Source organism: Mesoplodon mirus (genome assembly GCF_964341445.2).
Source record: "Mesoplodon mirus genome assembly, chromosome: 11".
Classification (NCBI taxonomy): Eukaryota; Metazoa; Chordata; class Mammalia; order Artiodactyla; family Ziphiidae; genus Mesoplodon; species Mesoplodon mirus.
In genome coordinates, this window is record NC_138987.1 from 30,233,367 (window position 1) to 30,258,667 (window position 25,301).

General features: G+C 39.6%; 1 protein-coding gene and 1 long non-coding RNA gene across 10 annotated transcripts in view; one reads left to right on the forward strand and one right to left on the reverse strand.

Annotated features, from left to right (window-relative positions):
- RIC8B (RIC8 guanine nucleotide exchange factor B) overlaps positions 1 to 25,301 on the forward strand; it is a 121,192-nt gene that overhangs the window by 90,732 nt on the left and 5,159 nt on the right. The window contains exons 9-12 of one of the 8 annotated variants that reach the window (XR_014295365.1): positions 12,586 to 12,705; positions 15,862 to 15,945; positions 20,100 to 20,238; positions 20,887 to 21,063. The exons of 1 other annotated variant lie outside the window; for it this stretch is intronic. Coding sequence is in view for 2 of the 7 variants with exons in the window: in XM_082636576.1 (XP_082492702.1) it covers positions 12,586 to 12,705; positions 15,862 to 15,901 (160 nt within the window). In the remaining 5 variants the exon portion in view is untranslated. Of the gene's footprint in view, positions 1 to 12,585; positions 12,706 to 15,861; positions 17,051 to 20,099; positions 20,239 to 20,886; positions 21,064 to 25,301 lie in introns of those variants that run through there. 6 more of the 8 variants (XR_014295366.1, XR_014295367.1, XR_014295368.1 and 3 more) reach the window with 6 other exon arrangements.
- Positions 13,035 to 25,301, reverse strand: part of LOC309812660 — an 82,008-nt gene continuing 69,741 nt past the window's right edge. The window contains exons 2-4 of one of the 2 annotated variants that reach the window (XR_014295370.1): positions 20,605 to 20,640; positions 18,758 to 18,850; positions 13,035 to 13,569 (exon numbers count right to left, since the gene is read on the reverse strand). This is a non-coding gene — a long non-coding RNA (uncharacterized lncRNA). Of the gene's footprint in view, positions 13,570 to 17,304; positions 18,851 to 20,604; positions 20,641 to 25,301 lie in introns of those variants that run through there. The other variant, XR_014295371.1, reaches the window with a different exon arrangement.

Genomic DNA, 25,301 nt, shown 5'->3' on the forward strand with positions numbered 1-25,301 from the left:
GACATTTTCAGCTCAGTCACCATTATTAACTGGTGTCTCTTCAGAATACCTTGTATCTGAATTTAACCATAGCAAACTCCACAAAACACCGTGTTGCATGGCTTCTTTAGCAGATGCAGCTCCGTAGTGACGATTTAACTTAATAGACTAACTCACTGGATCCAAGGCCTTCTGGCTGGCCTACTTCTTACCAAGTAGCTCACTTATGCTAATAATAGCTGGTATTTATTATCTAATATGTGTCAGGTACTGTTCTAAGAACTTTCCTGATATTATCTCATTTAATCTTTACAGCAAACCTTTGGGCTAGGGTTATCCCCATCTTACAGATGAGGAAACTAAAGCTCAGTGGTTTCCAGAACTTGTCTAGGGCACACAGTTCATGAGTGGTCAGGTGGCCTAACTCCAGAGCTGCTGTTTTTTGAGATTTTTGTTGTTGTTTTTGAGGTAGACAAAGCAGGTTTTACTGTGCTTTTCACTTTGCCTTCTTATTTTGGGGGTAAAATATACATAAAATTTACCATTTTAAGCATACATATCTGTGGCATTATATACATTAATGTGCAACCATCACCACCATCCATCTCCAGAACTTTTCATCTTCCCCAACTGAAACTCTGTATTCATTCCCTCTCCCCACAACCCCTGGTAACTACCATTCTACTTTCTTTCTCTATGAATGTGACTAGGAACCTCATATAAGTGGAATCTAAGAACCTCATATAAGTGAAATCATATACTTGTCCTTCTATGACTGAGTTCACTTGGAATGTCTTTAAGACTCATCCATATTGTAGCATGTGTCAAAATTTCCTTCCTTTTTCAGGCTGAATAACATTCTATTTAATGTATTTACCACATTTTGTTTATCCATTCATCCATCAGTGGACACCTGGGTTGTTTCCACCTTTTGGCTGTTGTGAATAATGCTACTATGAACACGAGTGTACAAATATCTGTCCCTGCTTCAAGAGTCCCTGCTTTAACTTCTTTTGGGTATATAGCCAGAAGTGGAATTGATGGATCATATGGTAGTTCTATGTTTAATTTTTTGAGGAACTGCCATACCATTTTACATTCCCACCAGCAATGCACAAGGGTTCCAGTTTTTCTGCATCTTCTCCAATACTTATTATTTTTCTGGCTTTTTTTTTTAACATCTAATAGCCATCCTAACAGGTGTGAAGTCAAAGCTTGTGTTTTAACTGCTACCATATTCTTCAAAGCCAATCAAAGGGAGAGATGATTTGCCCCTCACATAATTTCCCTGTTCTTAGAGCATCTATTATCTTTCTTTGATATAACCAAAATAGAAAATGAGAAAATATATTTTTTATAAACCCTGATATCCCTGAAAGCTAAAAGTTCTATTCAGTTCATTCTAGTTCACAGAAATCTGTTAGGTAATTCTGGCTCTGCCTTCATAATACATTCAGAATCTAATCACCCCTTACTGCCATCACTGCTACCTACTCCAGTCCAAGCTAAACTTTTCTCTCCCTCCAGGATCATTTTAAATAGCTTCCTAACTGGTCTTGATGCTTCTATCCTTGTCACTCTTCAGTCTGTTCTCAACTCAGTAGCCAACGCGATCCTTATAAAATGTAAGTCAGACATCACTGCTCAAAACTCTACAATGGCTAAACACCAAAAGTCCCTGTAGTGATGTACATGCACCCTTTCTCACTGTACTGTCACCACACTGGGCTCTTCACTGTTTGTCATGCTCCAGACACACTCTTGCCTGAGGCTTCTGCATCACTGACTGCTCCTTCTGCCTGGAATGCCTATTCTCCAGATAGCTACATGTCTTATTCCCTCACCTCCTTCATGTCTTTACTCAATTATCATCTTCCTAGTAAAGTCTGTCCTGTCCCCATATTAAAAATTGCCACACTCCTACCTTTACCCCTCCACCTTGCACTTCCTTCCTCTTTTTCCTTCATAGCACTTACTACCTTCTAACATACCATATAATTTACTTATTCATTTAGTCTTTTTTCCCCACTAGAAGATAAACTCCATGAGAGAAATTTTTTTATTCATTGAGATGGCCCCAAAATAGTGCCTCACATACTACAGGCACTCAGTAAGTTTTTGTTGAATTAATTTTTTTGAGTTGTTGAATAAATTTAAGTTGGTCAACCCCTTCTCAACATTAGGATACCAAAACAGTTGAGGTCCCTGCCCTCATCAAGCTTCACATCTAGTTGGGGAGTGGGGCCAGGGAATGGAATTCAAGAAAACAGGATATGGTAAATTTCCACTCTGCTCTTTTGACTGCTTTTGTGGAGTGGCAGATTATGGAGAGTTTTTCCTGGAAAGACATTTCTAATTCCATGTGCATATAACGTCTCCTTTCCCACCCCACCTGCCCCCTTCTTCTGTGATCTGGCACACAAATGCCTTTTCCTAAAAACCCTGATCCCTTTCCTAGAGGTTACAAATTGTCAGTCCATAGGCTACATTTAGCCTGCAAGTAGGTTTTGCTTCACTTGCCTGATGTTGTATTGGTTATTTGGTTTTATGTTTTTAATTTTTGTTTTACATAGGGCTTCTTAAAATAATTTAGAATTCAGATATTTCAGATGAAAATCTGAATTTCTAACTTCTTTTGAAAAACTGGAAGTTCTGATAACATTAGGCCTGCATTCTCACATGGTAACTGACTGATGGAGTTGAGTGACTGTGGCCCCTGTCATACCAGGCATAAGCTCCTTTGAGTTGATAATGTATCTTTTTTTTTGAATTTTATTTTTTTTATACAGCAGGTTCTTATTAGTTATCCATTTTATACATTATTAGTGTATATATGTCAATCCCAATCTCCCAATTCATCACACCACCACCACCACCTGCCACTTTCTCACCTTGGTGTCCATACATTTGTTCTCTACATCTGTGTCTCAATTTCTTCCCTGCAAACCAGTTCATCTGTACCATTTTTCTAGGTTCCCATATGCATTAATATACGATACTTGTTTTTCTCTTTCTGACTTACTTCACTCTGTATGACAGTCTCTAGATTCATCCACGTCTCTACAAATGACCCAATTTCATTCCCTTTTATGGCTGAGTAATATTCCATTGTATAAATGTTCTTTATCCACGTTCTTTATCCATTCATCTGTCAGTGGGCATTTAGGTTGCTTCCATGACCTGGCTATTGTAAATAGTGAACATTGGGGTGCAGGTGTCTTTTTGAATTATGGTTTTCTCAGGATATATGCCCAGTAGTGGGATTGCTGGGCTGTATAGTAGTTCTATTTTTAGTTTCTTAAGGAACCTCCATACTGTGCTCCATAGTGGCTGTGTCAATTTACATTCTCCCCAACAGTGCAAGACGGTTCCCTTTTCTCCACACCCTGTCCACCATTTGTTGTTTGTAGATTGATGATGCCCATTCTAACCGGTGTGAGGTGATACCTCATTGTAGTTTTGATTTGCATTTCTCTAATAATTAGTGATGTTGAACAGCATTTTCATGTGCCTCTTGGCCATCTGTATGTCTTTTTTGGAGAAATGTCTATTTACGTCTTCTGCCCATTTTTGGATTGGGTTTTTTTTTTTAATATTGAGCTGCATGAGCTGTTTATATATTTTGGAGATTAATCCTTTGTCCATTGATTCATTTGCAAATATTTCCTCCCATTCTGAGGGTTGTCTTTTCGTCTTGTTTATAGTTTCCTTTGCTGTACAGAAGCTTTTAAGTTTCATGAGGTCCCATTCATTTATTTTTCCTTTTATTTCCATTACACTAGGAGGTGGATCAAAAAAGATCTTGCTGTGATTTATGTCAAAGAGTGTTCTTCCTCTATTTTCCTCTAAGAGTTTTACAGTGTCCAGTCTTACATTTAGGTCCCTAATCCATTTTGAGTTTATTTTTGTGTATGGTGTTAAGGAGTGTTCTAATTTCATTCTTTTACATGCAGCTGTCCAGTTTTCCCAGCACCACTTATTGAAGAGACTGTCTTTTCTCCATTGTGTATCCTTGCCTCCTTTGTCATAGATTAGTTGACCACAGGTGTATGGGTTTCTCTCTGGGCTCTCTATCCTGTTCCATTGATCTATATTTCTGTTCTTGTGCCAGTACCATATCATCTTGATTACTGTAGCTTTGTAGTATAGTCTGAATTCAGGGAGTCTGATTCCTCCAGCTCCGTTTTTTTCCCTCAAGACTGCTTTGGCTATTCGGTGTCTTTTGTGTCTCCACACAAATTTTAAGATTTTTTGTTTTAGTTCTGTAAAAACTGCTATTGGTAATTTGATAGGGATTGCACTGAATCTGTAGATTGCTCTGGTAGTATAGTCATTTTCACAATATTGATTCTTCCAAACCAAGAACATGGTATATCTGTCCATCAGTTTCCATCATCTTTAATTTCTTTCATCAGTGTCTTATACTTTTCTGCATACAGGCCTTTTATCTCCCTAGGTAGGTTTATTCCTAGGTATTTTATTCTTTTTGTTGCAGTGGTAAATGGGAGAGTTTCCTTAATTTCCCTTTCAGATTTTTCATCACTAGTGCATAGGAATGCAAGAGATTTCTGTGCATTAATTTTGTATCCTGCCACTTTACCAAATTCATTGATTAGCTCTAGTAGTTTTATGGTGACATCTTTAGGGTTCTCCATGTATAGTATCATGTCATCTGCAAACAGTGACAGTTTTACTTCCTCTTTTCCAATTTGTATTCCTTTTGTTTCTTTTTCTAGTCTGATTGCCATGGCTAGGACTTCCAAAACTATGTTGAATAATAGTGGTGAGAGTGGACATCCTTGTCTTGTTCCTGATCTTAGAGGAAATGCTTTCAGGTTTTCACCATTGAGAATGATGTTGGCTGTGGGTTTGTTGTATATGGCCTTTATTATGTTGTAGTAGGTTCCCTCTGTGCCCACTTTCTGGAGAGTTTTTATCATAAATGGGTGTTGAATTTTGTCAAAAGTTTTGTCTGCATCTATTGAGATGATCATATGGTTTTTATTCTTCAATTTGTTAATGTGGTATATCACATTGATTGTTTTGTGTATATTGAAGAGTCCTTGCATCCCTAGGATAAATCCTTGATCATGGTGTATGATCCTTTTAATGTGTTGTTGGATTCTGTTTGCTAGTATTTTGTTGAGAATTTCTGCATCTATATTCATCAGTGATATTGGTCTGTAATTTTCTTTTTTTGTAGTATCTTTGCCTGGTTTTGGTATCAGGGTGATGGTCGCCTCATAGAATGAGTTTGGGAGTGTTCCTTCCTCTGCAATTGTTTGGAAGAGTTTGAGAAGGATAGGTGTTAGCTCTTCTCTAAATGGTTGATAGAATTCACCTGTGAAGCCATCTGGTCCTGGACTTTGTTTGCTGGAAGATTTTTAATCACAGGTTCAATTTCATTACTTGTGATTGTTCTGTTCGTATTTCCTATTTCTTTCTGATTCAGTCTTGGAAGGTTATACCTTTCTAAGAATTTGTCCATTTCTTCTAGGTTGTCCATTTTACTGGCACAGAGTTGCTTGTAGTAGTCTCTTAGGATGCTTTGTATTTCTGCAGTGTCTCTTGTAACTTCTCCTTTTTCATTTCTAATTATATATATATATATATATATTTTTTTTTTTTTTTTTTTTTTTGCGGTACGCGGGCCTTTCACTGTTGTTGCCTCTCCCGTTGCGGAGCACAGGCTCCGGACACACAGGCTCAGCGGCCATGGCTCACGGGCCCAGCTGCTCCGCGGCATGTGGGATCTTCCCAGACCGGGGCACGAACCCATGTCCCCTGCACCGGCAGGTGGACTCTCAACCACTGCGCCGTCAGGGAAGCCCTCTAATTATATTGATTTGAGTCCTCTCCCTCTTTTTCTTGATGAGTCTGGCTAATGGTTTATCAATTTTGTTTATCTTCTGAAAGAACCAGCTTTTAGTTTTATTGATCTTTTCTATTGTTTTGTTTCTATTTCATTTATTTCTGCTCTCATCTTTATGATTTCTTTCCTTCTACTAACTTTGGGTTTTGTGTTTCTTCTTCCTCTAGCTGTTTTATGTGTAAGGTTAGATTGTTTGAGATGTTTGTTGTTTCTTGAGGTAGGATTGTATTGCTATAAACTTCCCTCTTAGAACTGCTTTTGCTGCATCCCATAGGTTTTGGATCGTCGTGTTTTCATTGTCATTTGTCTCTAGGTATTTTCTGATTTCCTCTTTGATTTCTTCAGTGATCTCTTGGTTATTGTAACATATTGTTTAGCCTCCATGTGTTTGTGTTTTTTACATTTTTTCCCTTTAATTGATTTCTAATCTCATAGCATTGTGGTCAGAGAAGATACTTGATATGATTTCAATTTTCTTAAGTTTACTGAGGCTTGATTTGTGAAGCAAGATGTGATCTATCCTGGAGAATGTCCCGTGTGCACTTGAGAAGAAAGTGTAATCTGCTGTTTTTGGATGGAATGTCATATAAATGTCAATTAAATCTATATGGTCTATTGTGTTATTTAAAGCTTCTTTCTGTTTCCTTATTTATTTTCTGTTTGGATGATCTGTCCATTGGTGTTAGTGAGGTGTCAAAGTACCCCAGTATTATTGTGTTACTGTCAATTTCCTCTTTTATAGCTGTTAGCAGTTGCCTTCTGTATTGAGGTGCTCCTATGTTGGGTGCATATATATTTATAATTGTTATATCTTCTTCTTGGATTGATTCCTTGATCATTATGTAGTGTCCTTTCTTGTCTGTTGTAACTTTTTTTTTTTTTTTTTTTTTTTTTGCGGTACACGGGCCTCTCTCACTGTTGTGGCCTCTCCCATTGTGGAGCTCAGGCTCCGGACGCACAGGCTCAGCGGCTATGGCTCACGGGCCCAGCCGCTCCGCGGCATGTGGGATCTTCCCGGACCGGGGCACAAACCTGTGTCCCCTGCATCAGCAGGCAGACTCTCAACCACTGCGCCACCAGGGAAGCCCAACATTCTTTATTTTAAAGTCTATTTTATCTGATATGAGTATTGCGACTCCAGCTTTCTTTTGATTTCCATTTGCAGGGAATATTTTTTTCCATCCCCTCACTTTCAGTCTGTATGTGTCCCTAGGTCTGAAGTGGGTCCCTTGTAGACAGCATATATATAGGCTTAGTTTTTGTACCCATTCAGCAAGCCTGTGTCTTTTGGTTGGAGCATTTAATCCATTCATGTTTAAGGTAATTATCGATATGTATGTTCCTATTACTATTTTCTTAATTGTTTTGGGTTTGTTTTTGTAGGCCCTTTTCTTCTCTTGTGTTTCCCACTTAGAGAAGTTCCTTTAGCATTTGTGGTAGAGCTGGTTTGGTGGTGCTGAATTCTCTTAACTTTTGCTTGTGTGAAAATCTGTTGACTTCTCCATCGAATCTGAATGAGATCCTTGCTGGGTAGAGTAATCTTGCTTGTAGGTTCTTCCCTTTCATCACTTTAAATATGTCATGCCACTCCCTTCTGGCTTGTAGAGTTTCTGCTGAGAAATCAGCTGTTAACCTTATGGGAGTTCCCTTGTATGTTATTTGTCGTTTTTTTTTCCCTTGCTGCTTTCAATAATTTTTGTCTTTAATTTTTGCCAATTTGATTACTATGTGTCTCAGCGTGTTTCTCCTTGGGTTTATTCTGCCTGGGACTCTCTGGGCTTCCTGGACTTGGGTGGCTATTTTCGTTCCCATGTTAGGGAAGCTTTAGACTAAAATCTGTTCAAATATTTTCTCAGGTCCTTTCTCTCTCTCTTCTCTTTCTGGGACCCCCTATAATGCGAATGTTTTTGTGTTTAATGTTGTCCCAGAGGTCTCTTAGGCTGTCTTCATTTCTTTTCATTCTTTTTTCTTTATTCTGTTCTGCAGCAGTGAATTCAACCATTCTGTCTTCCAGGTCACTTATCCGTTCTTCTCCCTCAGTTATTGTGCCATTGATTCCTTCTGGTGTATTTTTCATTTCAGTTATTGTATTGTTCATCTCTGTTTGTTCTTTAATTTTTCTTGGTCTTTGTTAAACTTTTCTTGCATCTTCTCAATCTTTGCCTCCATTCTTTTTCTGAGGTCCTGGATCATCTTCACTATCATTATTCTGAATTTTTTTTCTGGAAAGTTGCCTGTCTCCACTTCATTTAGTTGTTTTTCTGGGGTTTTATCTTGTTCCTTCATCTGGTACATAGCCCTCTGCCTTTTCATCTTGACTATCTTTCTGTGAATGTGGTTTTTGTTCCACAGGCTGCAGGATTGTAGTTCTCCTTGCTTCTGCTGTCTGCCCTCTGGTGGATGAGGCTATCTAAGAGGCTTGTGCAGGTTTCCTGATGGGAGGGACTGGTAGTGGGTAGAGCTGGATGTTGCCCTGGTGGCCAGAGCTCAGTAAAACTTTAATCCACTTGACTGCTGATGGGTGGGGCTGGGTTCCCTCCCTGTTGGTTGTTTGGCCTGACATGACCCAACACTGGAGTCTAGCTGGGCTCTTCGGTGGGGCTAATGGCAGACTGTGGGAGGGCTCATGCCAAGGAATACTTCCCAGAACTTCTGCTGCCAGTGTCCTTGTCCTCATGGTCAGCCACAGCCATGCCCCGCCTCTGTAGGAGACCCTCCAACACTAGCAGGTAGGTCTGGTTCAGTCTCCTATGGGGTCACCACTCCTTCCCCTGGGTCTCGATGCATACACTTTGTCTGTGCCCTCCAAGAGTGGAGTGTCTGTTTCCCCAGTCCTGTTGAAGTCCTGCAATCAAATCCTGCTAGCCTTCAAAGTCTAATTCTCTAGGAATTCCTCCTCCCATTGCCAGACCCCCAGGCTGGGAAGCCTGACGTGGGGCTCAGAACCTTCACTCCAGTGGGTGGACTTCTGTGGTATAAGTGTTCTCCAGTCTGTGAGTCACCCACCCAGCCGTTATGGGATTTGATTTTATTGTGATTGCACCCTTCCTACCATCTCATTGTGGCTTCTCCTTTTGTCTTTGGATGTGGGGTATCTTTTGTGGTGAGTTCCAGTGTCTTCCTGTCGATGGTTGTTCAGCAGTTAGTTGTGATTCCCATGCTCTCACAAGAGGGAGTGAGAGCACGTCCTTCTACTCCACCATCATCTTGAACCAATCCCCTGATAATGTATCTTTTTCATTCATCTTATCTGCCTAAGCCTCTGTAGGGACTTGACTTTATAGCCTCGTCGTTAACCACGGTGCTTTGAACAAAATTTAATCCACGGTTTTTAGAGATAGATGTTAACTTTCATATAGCTCAGGGAACATTTAATAGCTCTTTTTTTCTTCAGTGAAATAGTGTAGTATTGTTGATGTTGGCCAAATGTAGCAACATTTTGAAGAGCAAGTCTTAATCCTTTTGTCGCCAGCTGCTGTCATATAATGGCCTTATATAATACAAAATTCTTGGTGACATATCACACATAATAGTTTAGATACTTCTTGTCACCTAATTGGAAGACATAAAATAGGACTGGAGTGCTGAGAAGATGGGGGAGGGGAGCAGAGAGAGGGTGGGAAAAATTATGATAAATATAAAATTATCCAATAAAATATCCACCATAGTTAGTATACTTAAAGTATCTTAGGACTCAGAGTCTTGGAACAAAAAGCCAATCCCAGAATTTCAGTGTTAAGATCCTGAAACCTGGAAAGTTAAATCTCAGACTATACTGTTCAAGGTTATAAAGGTGGCAAGTGTTCAACCAAAAAGTCTTTTTTTTTTTCAAAAGTAGTTTTTTATGAAACCTCACTCTGTTGCTGTGGTGGTGACTATTTGTTTTCTCTTCCTCTGGGTAGAAGCTACATGAGATTGGTTTGAAGTGGGGAGCTGGAGGGGAGACAGTGTCCAAGTCTGCCTCCTGCCCCCAGAACATTGGCATTTTTCCCATAGGAGAGTGGCATGGTTCAGCAACTTGTGTTTGCTGTGGCTTTGTTTATGTTCTTCTGAGTACCGGGGTGGGGGTAGGGTAGGGGGTGTTTTCTCAAGGAAAAAAGATGAAACCTCAATCCCTGGAGTGATTTGGGGGGTTTGGAATGTTTTACTACATGGGTAAAGGATGGTAAGTTCTTACTCTGTAAGAGTGAATTTCTGGCTGCTGCTTTCATGCTCAGTGAGCAAAGGATTTTGTGACTTTAGTAGCTAATTTCACAGCAAGACATTAAATCATTTTAGCAGCAGCGGACTTGAGGTCAGCTTATGGAAAACAGACATCATTTCCACTAAGCCCTTAAAAGAACCAAGAAAAGAATCAAATGTGCCCTGATCCGGGAATGCATGTCCTGACTTTGTGTGCTGTGGTATCCACAATACCACAGAGCTGACCAGTGTGTCCTCCTGACAGATTTTTTCCCTGAGGCACATGATGGCTTGTGCTAATTTCACTATATTCTAAAAGAGTGTGTGGATCTGATTTAAGTCACCCTTCCATTGAGCTTAAGGAGAGAAGCCTTCCCTCAAGAGACAGATGAGCATGGTCTAAATAGTTAATACATCTACCTTCCCTTCCTTATACTTTCTTCTAAGGCCTTATTGCCTTTGTCTGCTTGGTAAGTGGTATGTGCCTATAATAAGTACCTTTACTTACTTATTTATAAGACTATGTTTTTTCTAATTTAGCAGGCAGCAGAAGAGAAACCAGTGAAAATATGTCCCGTCGTTATACACCTAAGCAAATAATAGATAGGTGGTGGAATTACATTTTCACTATGGCATCTGGATACTTCTTAAAAACTCCATAGTTCTCAGAAGCCTCGTCTGGGTCCTCTTTGTTCTTGACTTTTGGTGATGACCCCGTTTGGCATTTTTGTTAATGGCCACTAACTAGACACCTTTTTCTTTTCTTTTATGAGCACCTGAAAAAAGGGAGAGGGACTAGTAGCACACAATGAATGTCTCAAGTAGGCACTCTATCCCAGTGGTTCTTAACCTCATTGTGCATCACAATCACCTGGAAAAAAAAACAAAACAGATTTAGTTGGTTTCAGACGAGGCCTCGTGTTTAAAGTGATTCCAATGTATAGCCAAGGCTAAGAATCACTGAGAAGCCTATGGGTTTTCAGACTGTTTCCCCAGAGTTCCTGAAAATGCCTTAGGGGCTGCCTTAAGAGGAAGCAAGTGAGTGCAGATAAACGGAAGGGATTCTAGGCCTGCACTCTCCTTGGCCGTCCCTATCCCCTCTTCTGCCTGATCAGTTCCACTTTCATCTATTTCATAAATCAGCTTTCTATGTAGATTTCATTTGTTAAAGTAAAAAGGGTGAGGGGTTCCACTACTTTGAAGGAAAAAGTTTTTTAACCATGGCTCTAGACATAGGTCTTATGAAAGAATGGCAAAACAGATGTTTTAGATCCAGTTTTTAAGGATGGTGAGCATTGAGTCCTTCTGTAAGAATCTGTATGTCAGGCAGCCTCTGAGGAATGTAGAAAAATAAATATTTTTTTGTAACAGATTATAGTACCTAGCCCTTGCTCCAAGTGAGAAAAGCCCTGCTCTGTAAAGAAAGTTAACTTGCCCAAGTAAAAGTCTAAAGCAGGGCTGGCAAGCTAGCCACCAGATGATGTAATTAATCGTGGTGTCTTGGTTTTGGCCCGCATGATTTTTTTTTCCCTGTTTAGACTAGCACTGTTCTCCATTTTACCCTAGTCCTCAATACTCCATGTTATTTATACTTGACCAATTCACTCATTTGCATATCCTTAAGGCCTGGCCCCTGAAACCATTTGTGTTTGTAGATCCTAGAAAGAAACTTATCAGCGATTTGCCATTTGCAGGGATATTTCATTTGATCATTAAAAATATACTGTGTGTACTTGGCTGGTACAAAATGCTGTAACCTCTTGTCTGCTTCTCCAGAAAGATGTTTAAGCTATAAATATTTGGCAGCCATTGAAAGAATTATCTTTTATTTCACCTCCTCAAAAAAAAAATAATGTGGCTTTTAATTAAGAGGATAGTTTTGTTTGGTATTAGAACTTCATACAAAGTTTATGGAACATATTCATCTTAAGTACTTTATTAAATCTATTTCCAGAAAGCCAGATGGTATACCTGTCTTTTGGTAGGCTAGATTTCATTCCTTTTTTTAATCTAGGTCAGATCAAATCTAATTAAAATTGTTCTTTTGCTTTATCTTTTATTATTTAAACACTCATTGCCTTCTGTGGTCTCACTAATGGACTAATTTCCTGAGATTATAAATTGGCACGCTTTCATTTTCAGATTCCAGCCTCTGTCATCATTTTTCCAATTTTTTGACATATTTGTTTTATGCTGTATCACAAAGTAGATTTCTCCTTCTCTGAAATCATTTGTCCCTTATATAATTAATGAAGAAGCTGTGCATCCAAGGATATTTATCCTAACGGCACCAATCAAATTTCATATTTTTAAAAAGCAGCCATGCCTTTAAAAAAAAGTTGGCAAGTTCACTATCACCCATTTCCCAAAGCAAATTAGCAGGAAAAGTCAATTTTTAAAAAATTCCTATAGCAGTTGTATATCATAAAATTGCTATTGCCAATTTTTTGGCTATTATACTCTTTCTTATTATAACTTACAACTTGGACCAGAAAAGTATAGAAAGAGCATAATTTGAAAACATACAGCATAACTTTTTTTTCTTTTTGTAGCATTAATCTTATCACTGGTCATTTAGAGGAACCAATGCCAAACCCCATAGATGAAATGACAGAAGAACAAAAAGAATATGAAGCCATGAAACTTGTCAACATGCTTGATAAACTTTCCAGGTATTGTATTCCCATCCATTTTTTGCTTGGTTTCTAAAAATGTTCTATTTCTTTGTCTCTCTCACTGAGAGTTACCATAGAACAGCAACTCTGGAAATCCATGTTGATTGGAACAGGATGGCCCAGGCAGCAGTAGTTCAGATCTCTCTTGGCTACCATGGTTCTTCTACATGTGCCGCTTATGGATGTGCATTCTTAAACATTTAAACTCTCAAAGCCAGGATAGTAACTACTAGGTCATTGTGATATTTAACCAACTAACCTCCCTGTCTTCAAAAAGATGCTGTGAATTAGGTTCAGTGATTTTGCTGCTGCTTGTATTTTTTGTTTTAGTCTGTTTTGGTTTTTGTTCCAAATCATGATGCTTTTTTTTTTTTTTTTCCCATTTTTGATGTGCAAGTTTGCAATTCTTTCTTTTTGGATTGCTGCTAAAACCAAGAATTCTAAAATGTCACGCACCCAGTAGGAAAAAGTGAAAAGGAATAGCTCAAATGAAGGATTTTCTGAAAGCAGGCACTTGTATTAATTAGGGATTCTAAAAAAACAATCTCCCCTTCCCTTCTTGCTTCACACCTCCTTCCCCTCCCCAGATAGCCAGTTTTGAAAATAATTAAATCAAATATATACTAATAAGCAACTAGTCATCTTGGAGGAGTTATTAGAAAGTATTAATTCCTTTCACACTTGCCTGAATTGCTCAATTTTCTAGTCGTACATTGAGTCACTGTCTCCTTTAAGCCATCTTGAGTGAGTGCTTCTGTGTGTTGGTGGCAGCTGCCACCGCAAGGTGAATTTCTTCTGGTCATCTCCTTTTTCACAACAGCTATGCAAAGGCTAGTATTCCTCAATCAAGAGTAGTAGCAACTAGAATGGGAAAGCCAGAAAGCCAACCATTACAGGGAAAGGTGTAATAAAGAAACAAGCAGAGGCTAAGAGCACAGCAGGAGGCTTAGAGTAGAAGTGTTCAAAAATAAGAAGAGGGGGCTTCCCTGGTGGCGCAGTGGTTGAGAGTCCGCCTGCCGATGCAGGGGACACGGGTTCGTGCCCCGGTCCGGGAGGATCCCACATGCCGCAGAGCGGCTGGGCCCATGAGCCATGGCCGCTGGGCCTGTGCGTCCGGAGCCTGTGCTCCGCGATGGGAGAGGCCGCGGCAGTGAGAGGCCCGCGTACCGCAAAAAAAAAAAAAAAAAGAAGAGGCTGACATGGGGAGTGTGACAAGTTAGGGTATTTCGACCCTCTGCAGAGTCTGAGTTTTCACATGATGCTGGTAATGTGGTAGAAGTTACATAGAAGTAAGTAGCTTCATCATCTACAAAGCTAATATGACTAGAATTTAGTTGACTTCCAGTTAGTCCTTTTAAATTTCCATCATTTTCCCAAGAAGGTTAGAATTTACAGCTCACTATGCTCACAGTCTTCAAAAGACATTGTTATCTGTTTGCATATGACATTCTCCATACCTTTGGATAGAATATACATGTTCCTTCCCTGAATGAATTTACAATAAAAGAGAAGATGCTGATAGGACAAACCTATAGGAGGCAGAGTAAAAGGTTCTGAATGAATATATAAAAGTAAGACTTGTACTTCCAAAGGGATCTGAGGTAGCTAACGAAACAGTGCTGTAAGGACAGCAGTTGGGATGAGAACCAACAGAGTCCATCTGGTAGAAGCTGGAGGGGGAAATGTCAACAAGGACCTGAGTAGAGCATGTTAGTGTGAAGACAGTGAACTAGTTAGGTTGAATAAATTTCATGTTTCATAAATTTCAGTTCAATATGAGTTCTTAAAAGAGAACACAGATGCTATCCAACTGGCCCATTTGCCCTAGATGAGTAAACACCCAGCAGATGCCCAGCTCAATCTGAAGGTGATACTGATTTTCACATGTATAAAGCAGAGAAAATATGTCTTGTGTTGGCTTTGATGGTATGAATTTTGCCATTAAAGTTGAAGCTAAGGCAACTTTGAGAATAGTCCTAAATCAGACTTTTTTCATGACATGTGGTGGGATTTTTACATTGTCTGCCTTTATGTGCTTTCTAACATTTGCTCTCACTAATAACAAGCAGTGACAAAACTGTATGGAGATCAGCAGTGGGCATTCCAAAGCAGGAATGCAAAGAATGAAGCCATTCTTTATGTGTCTTATGTGTTTGTCTTAAGTTTCTTCTCTCTTTCCACTGTTGTTTTTGGTTTGGTTTTTTGAGGTAAAAAAAGATGCCATAAAGCCAAAGTAGACTAAATTCAGGGAACATTTATTAAGCAGCTGCTCTGTGCAAGGCACTGTGCTAGGAAGATGAGGGAGATTCAGAGGTGAATGTGGTAGTCCGTACCTTTGGAAAACTCACATTTTACTGTGGGATATGGCTGTAATCTATTCTAGAATACAGGGTATTCTACAAGGAAGTAGTGACAAAATAAGGTCTGTGTTGAACTGTGAGCACCCAGGAAAAGGAGCAGTTCATTCTGTTGGGATAAATCAGGGATTTTCACAGGGAAGGTAGCATTTGTGCTGATCCTTGAAGTTTAAGAGGTATTGAATTGACAAATGGAGAAAATGACCACTCATTGTAGGTGAAGGGAAACTTACTCTTGTTAATAAGATAAATCTTTTTTATTCACATACTGCATCTTTCTTCCAAAGAGCTCAGGTTATTTTATCATTATTTGAGTAATATGTTATCAGATTTATCATTGGGGAAAGCAAGGCCCAAAGAATTGCCCCAAACATTTCCAAGCTAATGACTGGTGAAAATCCATTTCCTTTCACAGTTTACAAAACACTTTCACATACACTGTCTTTCTAGCTAAAGTAAGGCTAAGAACTTCATTTTCCAGAACTCAAGACCTTTGCTCTGTCCACTGTGCTGTGTCTGTCTGTTAGAGTCAGTGTTTGCCAGAACATTTCCTAATCATCCTCTTCAGCAGTGTGCTATTGGTTAGTTCCTTCAACTGTCACTCCAAGGACGTTCCGCATCCCACCAAGTCTTGCTGTGCCAAGAGTGTACTGTAGCCTTGTCTGATTAACTTTCTTTCCAAAAGTGAAATCATTTTCTCCTGGGCCTGATTTGAAAGGCGTGCGAGTAAAGGATAGGATTGGAGGTGATGTGGCCAATGAATGGACGCTAGACACTTCCTTTTTTCCATCCATAGGAGAGCAGATGTCAACGACCTGCACCAGGATGGTGGTTAGCAACAGTGGCCCGTGCCAAAGCACTTACCAAAGTGATGACTAAGGTTGGTCATGCCAAGAACTGTTACTGAGCCTGGTGTAGGGTACAGATGTTATTTACCACCAAAACTGTAAAACCACCAATGCAAAAATTAAAATTACATTTCCATTTTGCCTCCATGCTGGACACAGCCACTGCCTCAAGTTGCTTACCTCCTTAGCAGCTTTATCTCAGCTAGATTTTTAAGGATACTGGAGAGATCAGCGCTCAAACATTTTCTTCCCATTGACTACCGACTGACAGTATATTCCAAGTGATTTTTTTTTTTTTTTTTAGTATAAGGATTATATTTGTGACAGATGTAGGTAAGGGGATTGGCAATGGACCTAGAGGTCTTAAGAGTTTGAGAATAATTTGAACCCCATAAATCCCATCATGTCTAGCTAGTACAGTGCCTTGTACCCTGTGGTTTCCCCAGTGTGTGATGATGAAATAATGTATAAAGCAGATCCCCAAATCGAAGGTTAATTTTTTGCTCAATAAAATAGCCTACATGGTTTAAAGACTTGAAAGTATACTTTTGTCAGTTCCATTTCTTGGCCAGATGTCATAAAATTCAGGCCTGGAAAGGAATTCTATAAGGTACTTTGGCCCACGACTGGCTAATTTAAATATTGGGGTACCTAACTTCTTTAATATAGAATGATAATTGTAATATTTATCAGACATAAGCATTAAGGCCTGAGGCATAGGATTATAGAAAGCTTCATTTGACATTTTTTTTTAATGTGAGAACAGAGGTGGAAAAGGGGATGAAATTTGCCTGCCTCTCCACCTCCTCTTTCCTTTTCTGAATTGGAAAAAAAATAAGCCCCTGCAATTTAAGTGGGAGATTAGATCGGGGATTGTATGTGGTTAAGCAAGTCCAGTGTGGCTAAGACAACTGCATTCACCTCAGCTATAGCACACAAGCCGCATGTAGTGACGCGGCCTCCTCCACAAAAGGGGAGAGAGGATTGACTGGCTTAAGCCTAAGCTAACTAACCAAGGGAAGTAATATTTCAAGTTTCAGTTTTGTTTTGACCTTTCTAATCCCCTTTAGTTTCTTAATTGGAACCAGGACTGATTGATTAATCTTCTCCTCTACCCTTACCCCGTCACTGTTTAACAAGGTACATTGCCTTTATTGCTTATATATTCTATCAAAATCTTCTAAAATTTACATTTATATAAATAATAATTGTTTTCCTTTTCTTATCTACTCCTTATCCAATATATATATTTTGCCAGCCTTTGTGTAGTATTTGGGACATGGCTTTCTTAATAAATGCAAGTATCAAATATAGGAATAGTTCCCCTTTAATCCATAGGTTATTTTTAAACTTATGGAAGCTGGGACAGGTAATTTATGACTGAAAAGTAATAACTACATAATTTTTTTCTTGTAACTAAATTACTTTACTCTACTTACAAAAATAACTGTGATTACTCCCACCTTTATGATGAGTTAATCAAGGAAATGCTTTTTAGGTACATTTCAGAAATATGATCCAGTCTTTATAGCATTGTGAGATCTATTTAGGAACGAAAGTGTCAAGATCTTAATTGTTTACATCAGAAAATCCTTTAGATCTGCACTGTCCAATATGGTAACCACTAGCCATATATGACTATGGCTAGTCTGAATTGGGATGTCCTGTAAGTGTTAAATACTCAGACTTTCAAAGACTCAGTACAAAAAGAGAATGTAAAATAAATATCTCAATTGTTTAATATGGATTTTATATTGAAATATTTTTGATATATTGGACTAAACATATTATTTTAAAATTAATTTGACCTATCTTTTCTCACTTTTTCTATGTGGCTACTAGAACATTTAAGATTACATATATGGCTTACATTATATTTGTATTAGATAGCACTGTTCTACATCATTAAAATATACTGCAGTGTTGCTTAGAAGCTTAATTAAGGGAACTTGGATCCAGTTAAACTAATATACCCTTAAAGTGGTAGGGGAGGATTAATTTGAGAAACTGGCTAGACACCTCTTAGTAGGATGTCATGCAAACTTTGTATTGCCTATTAGTAGTCATTGTCCTTTAACTCTGTAGTAGGAATGCCTACTTTGAGCTCTTGGTTTAAGCACTAGGTGAAATGACTTCTGTTTATTAGAGAAACATCAAATAAGAATAATCTCCATTGACTATTTGCTCTGAGTCACCCTCCTGCTTTAACTTTTAAGACTTTCTGATTGAGAAGAGCATGTACGAACTTCCGTTTCTACTGCTTTATTCAACAGTGTCAGCTGGCATGCTGACCTCTTATTAATATTTATTTTGCTAATTTTGGACAACAGGAAAGAAAGGTTCTGTAGAGAAATTACCAAGAAATAAAGATCACCTTCAGTTAAGGACAAAACTGAGTTTTATTTTTCTAGCACTATCCCTAACTTCTTTCTCTATATTTTCTTAACCATGCTCTTTAATGTGAAATGGATAGCAAATTTTTAGAAGCTTTGCATGTGATCTTCTAACAGAAATGAGAATAATAAAAGACTAATATTTATATAGTGCTTTAAAGTTTAAAAAGTACTTCCACTGACTGTTAAAACAGCCCTGTGAATTAGATAGGGCAAGAGATATTTTATTTAGGAGTAAATGGGACCAATGATGAAGTGACTGAACCAAGATCAGGCATCTGGTTAATGACATAGTCAGGATTTGGTTCTTAGTCTTCATATTCCAGATCTTATGTTATTTTGAAAAATTACCAACAAACAGCTCTCAGATTTGTCACTCTGATTATTTTTAATAATTGCTCTAAATTTTAAATAGATGCAAAGCATGAAGACAGAGAGTAAGCATATTTACCTGACAAAAAAATTAAGATTTGGAGGCCATTCATTTCTGCTTTTTCATTCCATAGTTGAGCTTTTCTCAAATATCAAGTCAGGTCCTACGTAGCTTATATCAAAAACAGAAAACAAACAGAAACAACTTCGTATGAAGGAAACCAGTAAAACTGCTATGATTCTATTAAAGTCTTTTAATTATTTTGAAAATAGAATGATTATAGGTATTCTAACACATTCTTATATTCAGTGTGATCATATTAAGAAAATTAACTTTAGAAAGACTTCCTTATTTACAGGACTGTTGCCTGTTTAGGCAACTTCCTAAGTGGAAGGACATGGTGTAGGTAACATGCCATATCCATTTGTCTTGGGAATGATATTTTTATGTTACGTATTTTACCTTCCCAACTGTACCCAATCCCAAAGCATAATGGTGAGGCTGAGGGAAGGATCTCAGAAATGTTTTTGAAAAGTGCAGCTTGAAGACCTCGAATTTGGTATAGAAAAGTCACCACACCTCTCCTGCCTACTGGGTTAGTGGCTTAGTGAAAGAACAGTAAAACCAACCAGTCAGCACTAGGAAGTCATTAGATGAAAGATTATACTGAAAGATGAAGGATCAGCAAAGGATACTCTTTCATAGTATATCACTGAACATGTTAACCAGTGCCAAAGATTGTTTTAATTTCTGTGAGGAAAAAAGCACTAAAAACACTTAATATCACAAGTTATTGGGAAATCCATTGTGCTTCAGTGGATATGGACTGTTCCATTGATGCTGAAATCTTGAAATAAGATGCACTCTCAGACTTGGAATTATAGCAAAGATTACAGAGCTGCTTTCTCCGGGCTCTCACAGGCTCCATTACAGCAGGCACTTTTGGAAAAGCTCTGTTAATTAAAATGCTTTATTTATATACTAATTTTCATCCTATCTTTCAAATGTGAAAGGGAATTAAATATGAAATGGCTAATTTTAAATGCCAGGGTTCTTTTTTTTCCAAGCCAACCTTACATTAAGAACAGGAATCCCTGTGCCAAAGAAATGGTTCCCAATTATCCCATCATGGGTTTTGTTATACATTGTACAGAAGTCAACAAAACAAGTAGGTAACAGGACCTGCCTAAATAGCAGCCACCCTCATTAAAATCAGAGAATTAATCAGGGGGTGATTGAAGGAAGCAATGCTTCATAGGCTCCCCCTTTTTCTTCTTTTCTAATCATAGAACAAAATATGTTACATAAAAGGATCGGAACTATTATGCAGTACTCAATTAGAGGGAGGTGCATAGGTCTCTAACATGCTGTTTTATCAAAAGAGCAGACTGGTGTTTGCATGACTGTTGTTTCATTACAGACCCTGTCATTAATTCCATGTGTCAATACTGCCCTGTAGTACACAGAGCAGACAAGAAAGAAGAGCCCTTGAAAACAAGGGAATGATTTTTGAGTCGTTATCAAGCTAAGTGGCAAGCGGGAAGCTGAAACTCGTATAGGTAAATTCGAAGGGACTCTTGGGAGATCTGCAAGTGGGAAACAAGAATGCATTTTACCAACTGCTTAATTATGTCCTGTTTTTCAACAAGTACACTTGAGTTGACTGCTTTGTTTGTACTGCACACAAACATGTGCTGTGGGCAGGAGTATTCTCTTGTCTCCAGGTCGAGCAAGGTGTTTTATACACACACACATCTGGCCTGCTCAGTAATGTGCTATTGGGTATGTTAGTATCTGAGCCCCAATAGTGCACTGTCATTTCTGGGAGAAAGAGTTATGTAGGAACCAGAAGCCTAGAAAGTGGAACCTTCTCTAAGGTCCTGAGAGGTTACATAAGCCCAGGCATCCCAGAGGACCATACTTACAGGGAAATGGTGGCTCAGGAAAATGTTGAACTATATCTGGGGAAAAGAAAGACAGACTATAAAATTTTAAATATGGTATAAACCCCATAATCTCCCACCCCTAAATCTTTAAGAAAGTACTTTTTGGTTTCCATTAGCAGTCTTAAGGGTTAGGCTGGGGCAAAATAAGGTTTCCTTTCTTGGACGTGCTTTATCTGTGTCCTCGTGCCTGGCCAAGCCCTTATAGATTATGGTTCCTTATCGTTTAGTAAGATCAAATTTCTAAATGATGTTTCGTTCCAGTTGAACGTTCTTGGAGGCTTATCTCTTCCCTGGCCAGATGCCTGATCAGATGAGAAGCCCGCCATGATACTGTCACAGTGCCTAGAATGGGCTCTTTATCCAGTAGACATCACTGTACTTTTTGATGATAACGAGGGCAGTCTTAACTTGTGTTAAGGCCTGTGTATAGCACTGAAGGTAAGTATGAAGGAGTTATTGCTATGTGAATATCTTAACCCTGATGCACATTTCAATATACAGTATCTTCATTGAACCATGATCTACATATATCTGACACCTAGCCATCCTTTTTAGATGGGACCTTCATAATTTAGGACCAGTAACTCTTCATGAAATGGCCTGTTTATTGAGGGCCATGATTGAATTTAGATCCTTCCTTGTAACATTTGCCATTGCTTTGATTTACTTTCGGAATCATTCTAATCATTTGCTGGTAGCTTTGCAGGAAGGACTTGTGGTCTTGGTGTATGTCAGTGACAATTAGGTAGGATGCTGTGTTTGACTCTTAGGTTTAGAAGATCTTGATTAGAAACAAAAGCTTAGCAGTACTGAGTTTTAGTGTCTTAAAAACCTAGCAGCTTTTTAAGTAGATCAAAACTATTTAGTGGCCTAATATTTAGTCTCCTAGAATTAGAATCTTGGGGATCATCTTGTCCAACCCCTTCATTTTATATAGATGGGGAGACTCAAGCCCAGAGAAGGAAATGACTTGCCCAAGGACACCCAGCAAGTCAGTGGAAAATCTGAGACTAGAATCTAGACCCACTGATGCCCCATATATAAGCAGCTGAGTCTGTACTAATTAGTGGTTGGAAATTCCAGGTTGTGTGGTACAAAGAAGGCCTTGACTTCGGGACTGTCAGAATGTCTGATGACACTGACTCATCAGGGAAATAATTGCAGTTAAAATAATATGAGGATGTTTCCTGGAAAATGGTTCTCTACCATTGTCCATTTATGCTATGACCCATGTATTACATTCTTTCAATAAACATTTACTGAGCACCTACTATGTGCCCATCCTATACTAGATACTGCAAATCACAGCCAGATAAGACATGGACTCTGCCCTCAAGTTGCTCACAGTCCAGTACAGAACGAGAAATCCCTGGAAAGCATTATGCAGAATTTCCTCTAGAATGCTAATACTTTTCCTAACTGTAAATCTTGGTGATGAACGTGAACCTTCTACCCAAAGATCCAGCTTTTCTCTTGGTCAGGGTTTGTTTATTAGGAGTCCCATAAAACACCATACCTTTTCTTTCTGTGAAAAATGCAAGATAATACCAACTGCAGCTAAATTGAGTTCATAAACACTTATTGAGGATCTACTATCTGCAAGGCACTGTGCTAGACACATAGGGATATGAAAATGAATAAAGCGTAGAACATTTTCTTTTTAATATGTCAAAGGAATATTGTTTTATAGCCTTCAATGTTTGTAATGAGAATTACTTTTAATAAATATTCTTAAATACGGGACCCTTGAAATAGAAGACAAAAATACCTCTGTACTATAATCCAGACTTGTCAGCCCAGGATTTCAAAGTCTCCATCCAAATCCTCTTTCGTACCCCATATCTGTTTTGAGCTTTTTTTTCCTTTACCTCTGCCAAGCCAGCCTGCTTGCCAATCCCTGCACACAACTAACTCTTGCTTCTGTGCCTTTGCTTGACTAATCTTCTGCTTCTGGGATGCTTTTCTCCCCATGAATCCATGTCCATCACTGCCATTACAGTCTGGCCCTGAGTCCATCTCCTGCTGGGAGCCTGTGATCAGCATCCCCATCTCCTCCGCGTCCCTCCCACGTGTACATAACCCATATGAGTGGTGGAATAACGGTTCTGTGGTATTCATGAACGCTTCCCATTCTCTGTCCACATCTTGCTGATCTAGATACAACAGATCTTATTAAATGAAATAGTCTAGTATAACCAGGTCATTTATCAGACCTTTTAGGAGTAAGTCTCTATTTCAAAGACTTCATTTTGGTATTTGGGGGCTGTTATATGATAGAGAGGAAGATCAGAATCGTTAAGATGGGGGTTTGAAAAGTAAGCCCGGGGTCCATAAGAAAAAACAGTAACATATCTGTAAGTGATCCTCTCTCCTTCCACTCCCGAACAGGATGAGAAATTGCCTTTAAACACATTTCAGATACAGTAAGGGTGTATAGGACTGTCAAGCTAGGGAAAGCAGGGCTCTGCCTGTTAATCACCTCAAGCTTGTTGATCTGCTGTTCTGTAATTCCTTTAATATTGTTTAATGTGTGTGTGTTTTACCTTCTGAACTGACTAAAAGCTTCTTGAGGACAGGGACCATGTCTTCTATTTGCTTCTGCTTATTCTTCTCCCACTTACTCCCAAAGAGTACCCTAACAGTCTTGTGGAAACCTTCCTTCCATAAACACATAAGGGACAGGAGATGCATCTCGTGGGTTCCAACTACATTCTGGCCACTGCACTACGCACTTTTTATGTAGAATGACCTTTCACCCTCATGACAACTCAGTGAACTGGTTATTCCTGTCCCAATTCTACAGATAAGGAAATTGAAGTTCAGAGAGTTCAAGGTTTTACTGCCAGAGTGGTAGATCCAGACTTAGAACCTAGGTCTGTCTGATTCCAAACCCTACATATATGCCTCTCACTAGACCACAATCACCACTAATATGCGGGACCCCTTTACGGTTCACAGAACTCCCTCACCTGCACGATTATTACTGCAAGTACTACTAGCACTGCTAGTACTGTTACCCCGTCAGCCACCCCTAGGAAGTAGGGAGCGCCAGTAGCAGTAACCCCATTTCACAGATGGGAACACAGAGACTCAGAGACTTGCCCAAGATCACACAACTAGTAAGTGGAAGAGCCAGGACTCCGGACCGACTCCCTGACTCTAGACCTTTTTGTTCTTTCCACTGTATCACACTGCTGCCTTAGTTTATTTGCACGACTGCATGATTATGGGGCCAGTTATCACTGACACCTCTCCTCCAGGAATGTCAGTAAGACGAAGCAGCGCATGGAGCCATGTGGAAAAAGCAAGAATTCATACCCTCAGAGGAGCTTCTGTGTTAGTAGAGGGGTGATACAGAAGACCTAAAAAATAAAGCCTTGAGAAGAATAGTTCACAGATGAGAATTAAAATATGAGCCCCTTTATTCTATAGATGAATTCCCATAATTTGGCCATAAAATGTTGGTGATGTTCTTAATTATTTCTATTATAAAATTGGATTAGGGAGTAGGGGTGAAATCGATGGACTTGATTTGAAAATATTCCTCCTGGGTTTGGATGAGAAAGTGCTAGCTACTTTGTGCAAGCTGGTAGCTGGCTCCAATGTCATCCTGTTACCGAAGAAATGCTGGAGTGTTGGGAGTGATGGCATATCCACCCAGCAGTTCACTCTCTTGGCAGAACTCCTGTAGTCTCATCTGCTGATCCGACTCCTACCTACCCATACCCTCAACCCCACCCCCACCTCACTGTACCCTCAGTCCACCAGCCCCTTCAGACCTTTGAACTTTCTGATCCCTTAATGTTTCACCCCAGAAGGTGATCCCCTGCTCCTTTGGTATCGGTTACTAGTAAACAGTGTCCAGTATCACAAAGTCCTTCAGCACCATCCGAACTAGGAAACTGTTACTAAAGTACAGATATGTATAGTATGTATGCGTGCTGAAGAGAAGTTTCAGTGGAAGCAGATCGTTTTCTGGTTCCTCTAAGCACTTCTCCCTGGTGGTCCTGCAGAGCTGTTCGCTGTCCTGAAAGATGTCAGTGTCTGCCCCCCGCCCCCGAGCTGCTGCACCCGCTGTGCTCTTGCTGCAGCGAGCGGGTCGCGGCCCTCGTGGCCATCGGAGCGAGGCCGCAGCCACTCTCTGCTCCTCACCCCCCACCTCCGCCCTTCCAGCGGACCGCAGCTCTGCCCTGGGAGGAAGGCCTTTCCTTCCTACAGCCACAGCCATGATCCAGCTCTCTGTCTCCTCTCATGCCGTTACTGTTACGGTGACATCCTCATGGCTCGTCTCCCCGCCGCAGTTTCCCCTATTCCAGTATGTCTTTTGCACTGCTGTCAGAGATACTTCCCTATAAAACAAACCTGATAGGGCATTCCTTACAGGCTAACCCGAGCTCCTTGCTTTGGCATTCAAGACACTTGACCACTAGACCCCCAACTACCCTTTTTGCAGCCTTGCCTCCTCCTGCTCCTTCACTGAACCTCGCCGCTCCCCAAACGCTGGGCCCTGTCCCAGCTTCATGGGAGCCGAGAAAGAAACTGACACAATCCAAAGAGGTCTACCAAAAAAATCACAAGTAGTTGGGACCATACAGAGCCCTCCACACAGACTCCTTTGCCTGAAAAGTTCTGTACTGTCTTCACGTAGCCTAGGACACCTCATTGGAGGTGCCGTT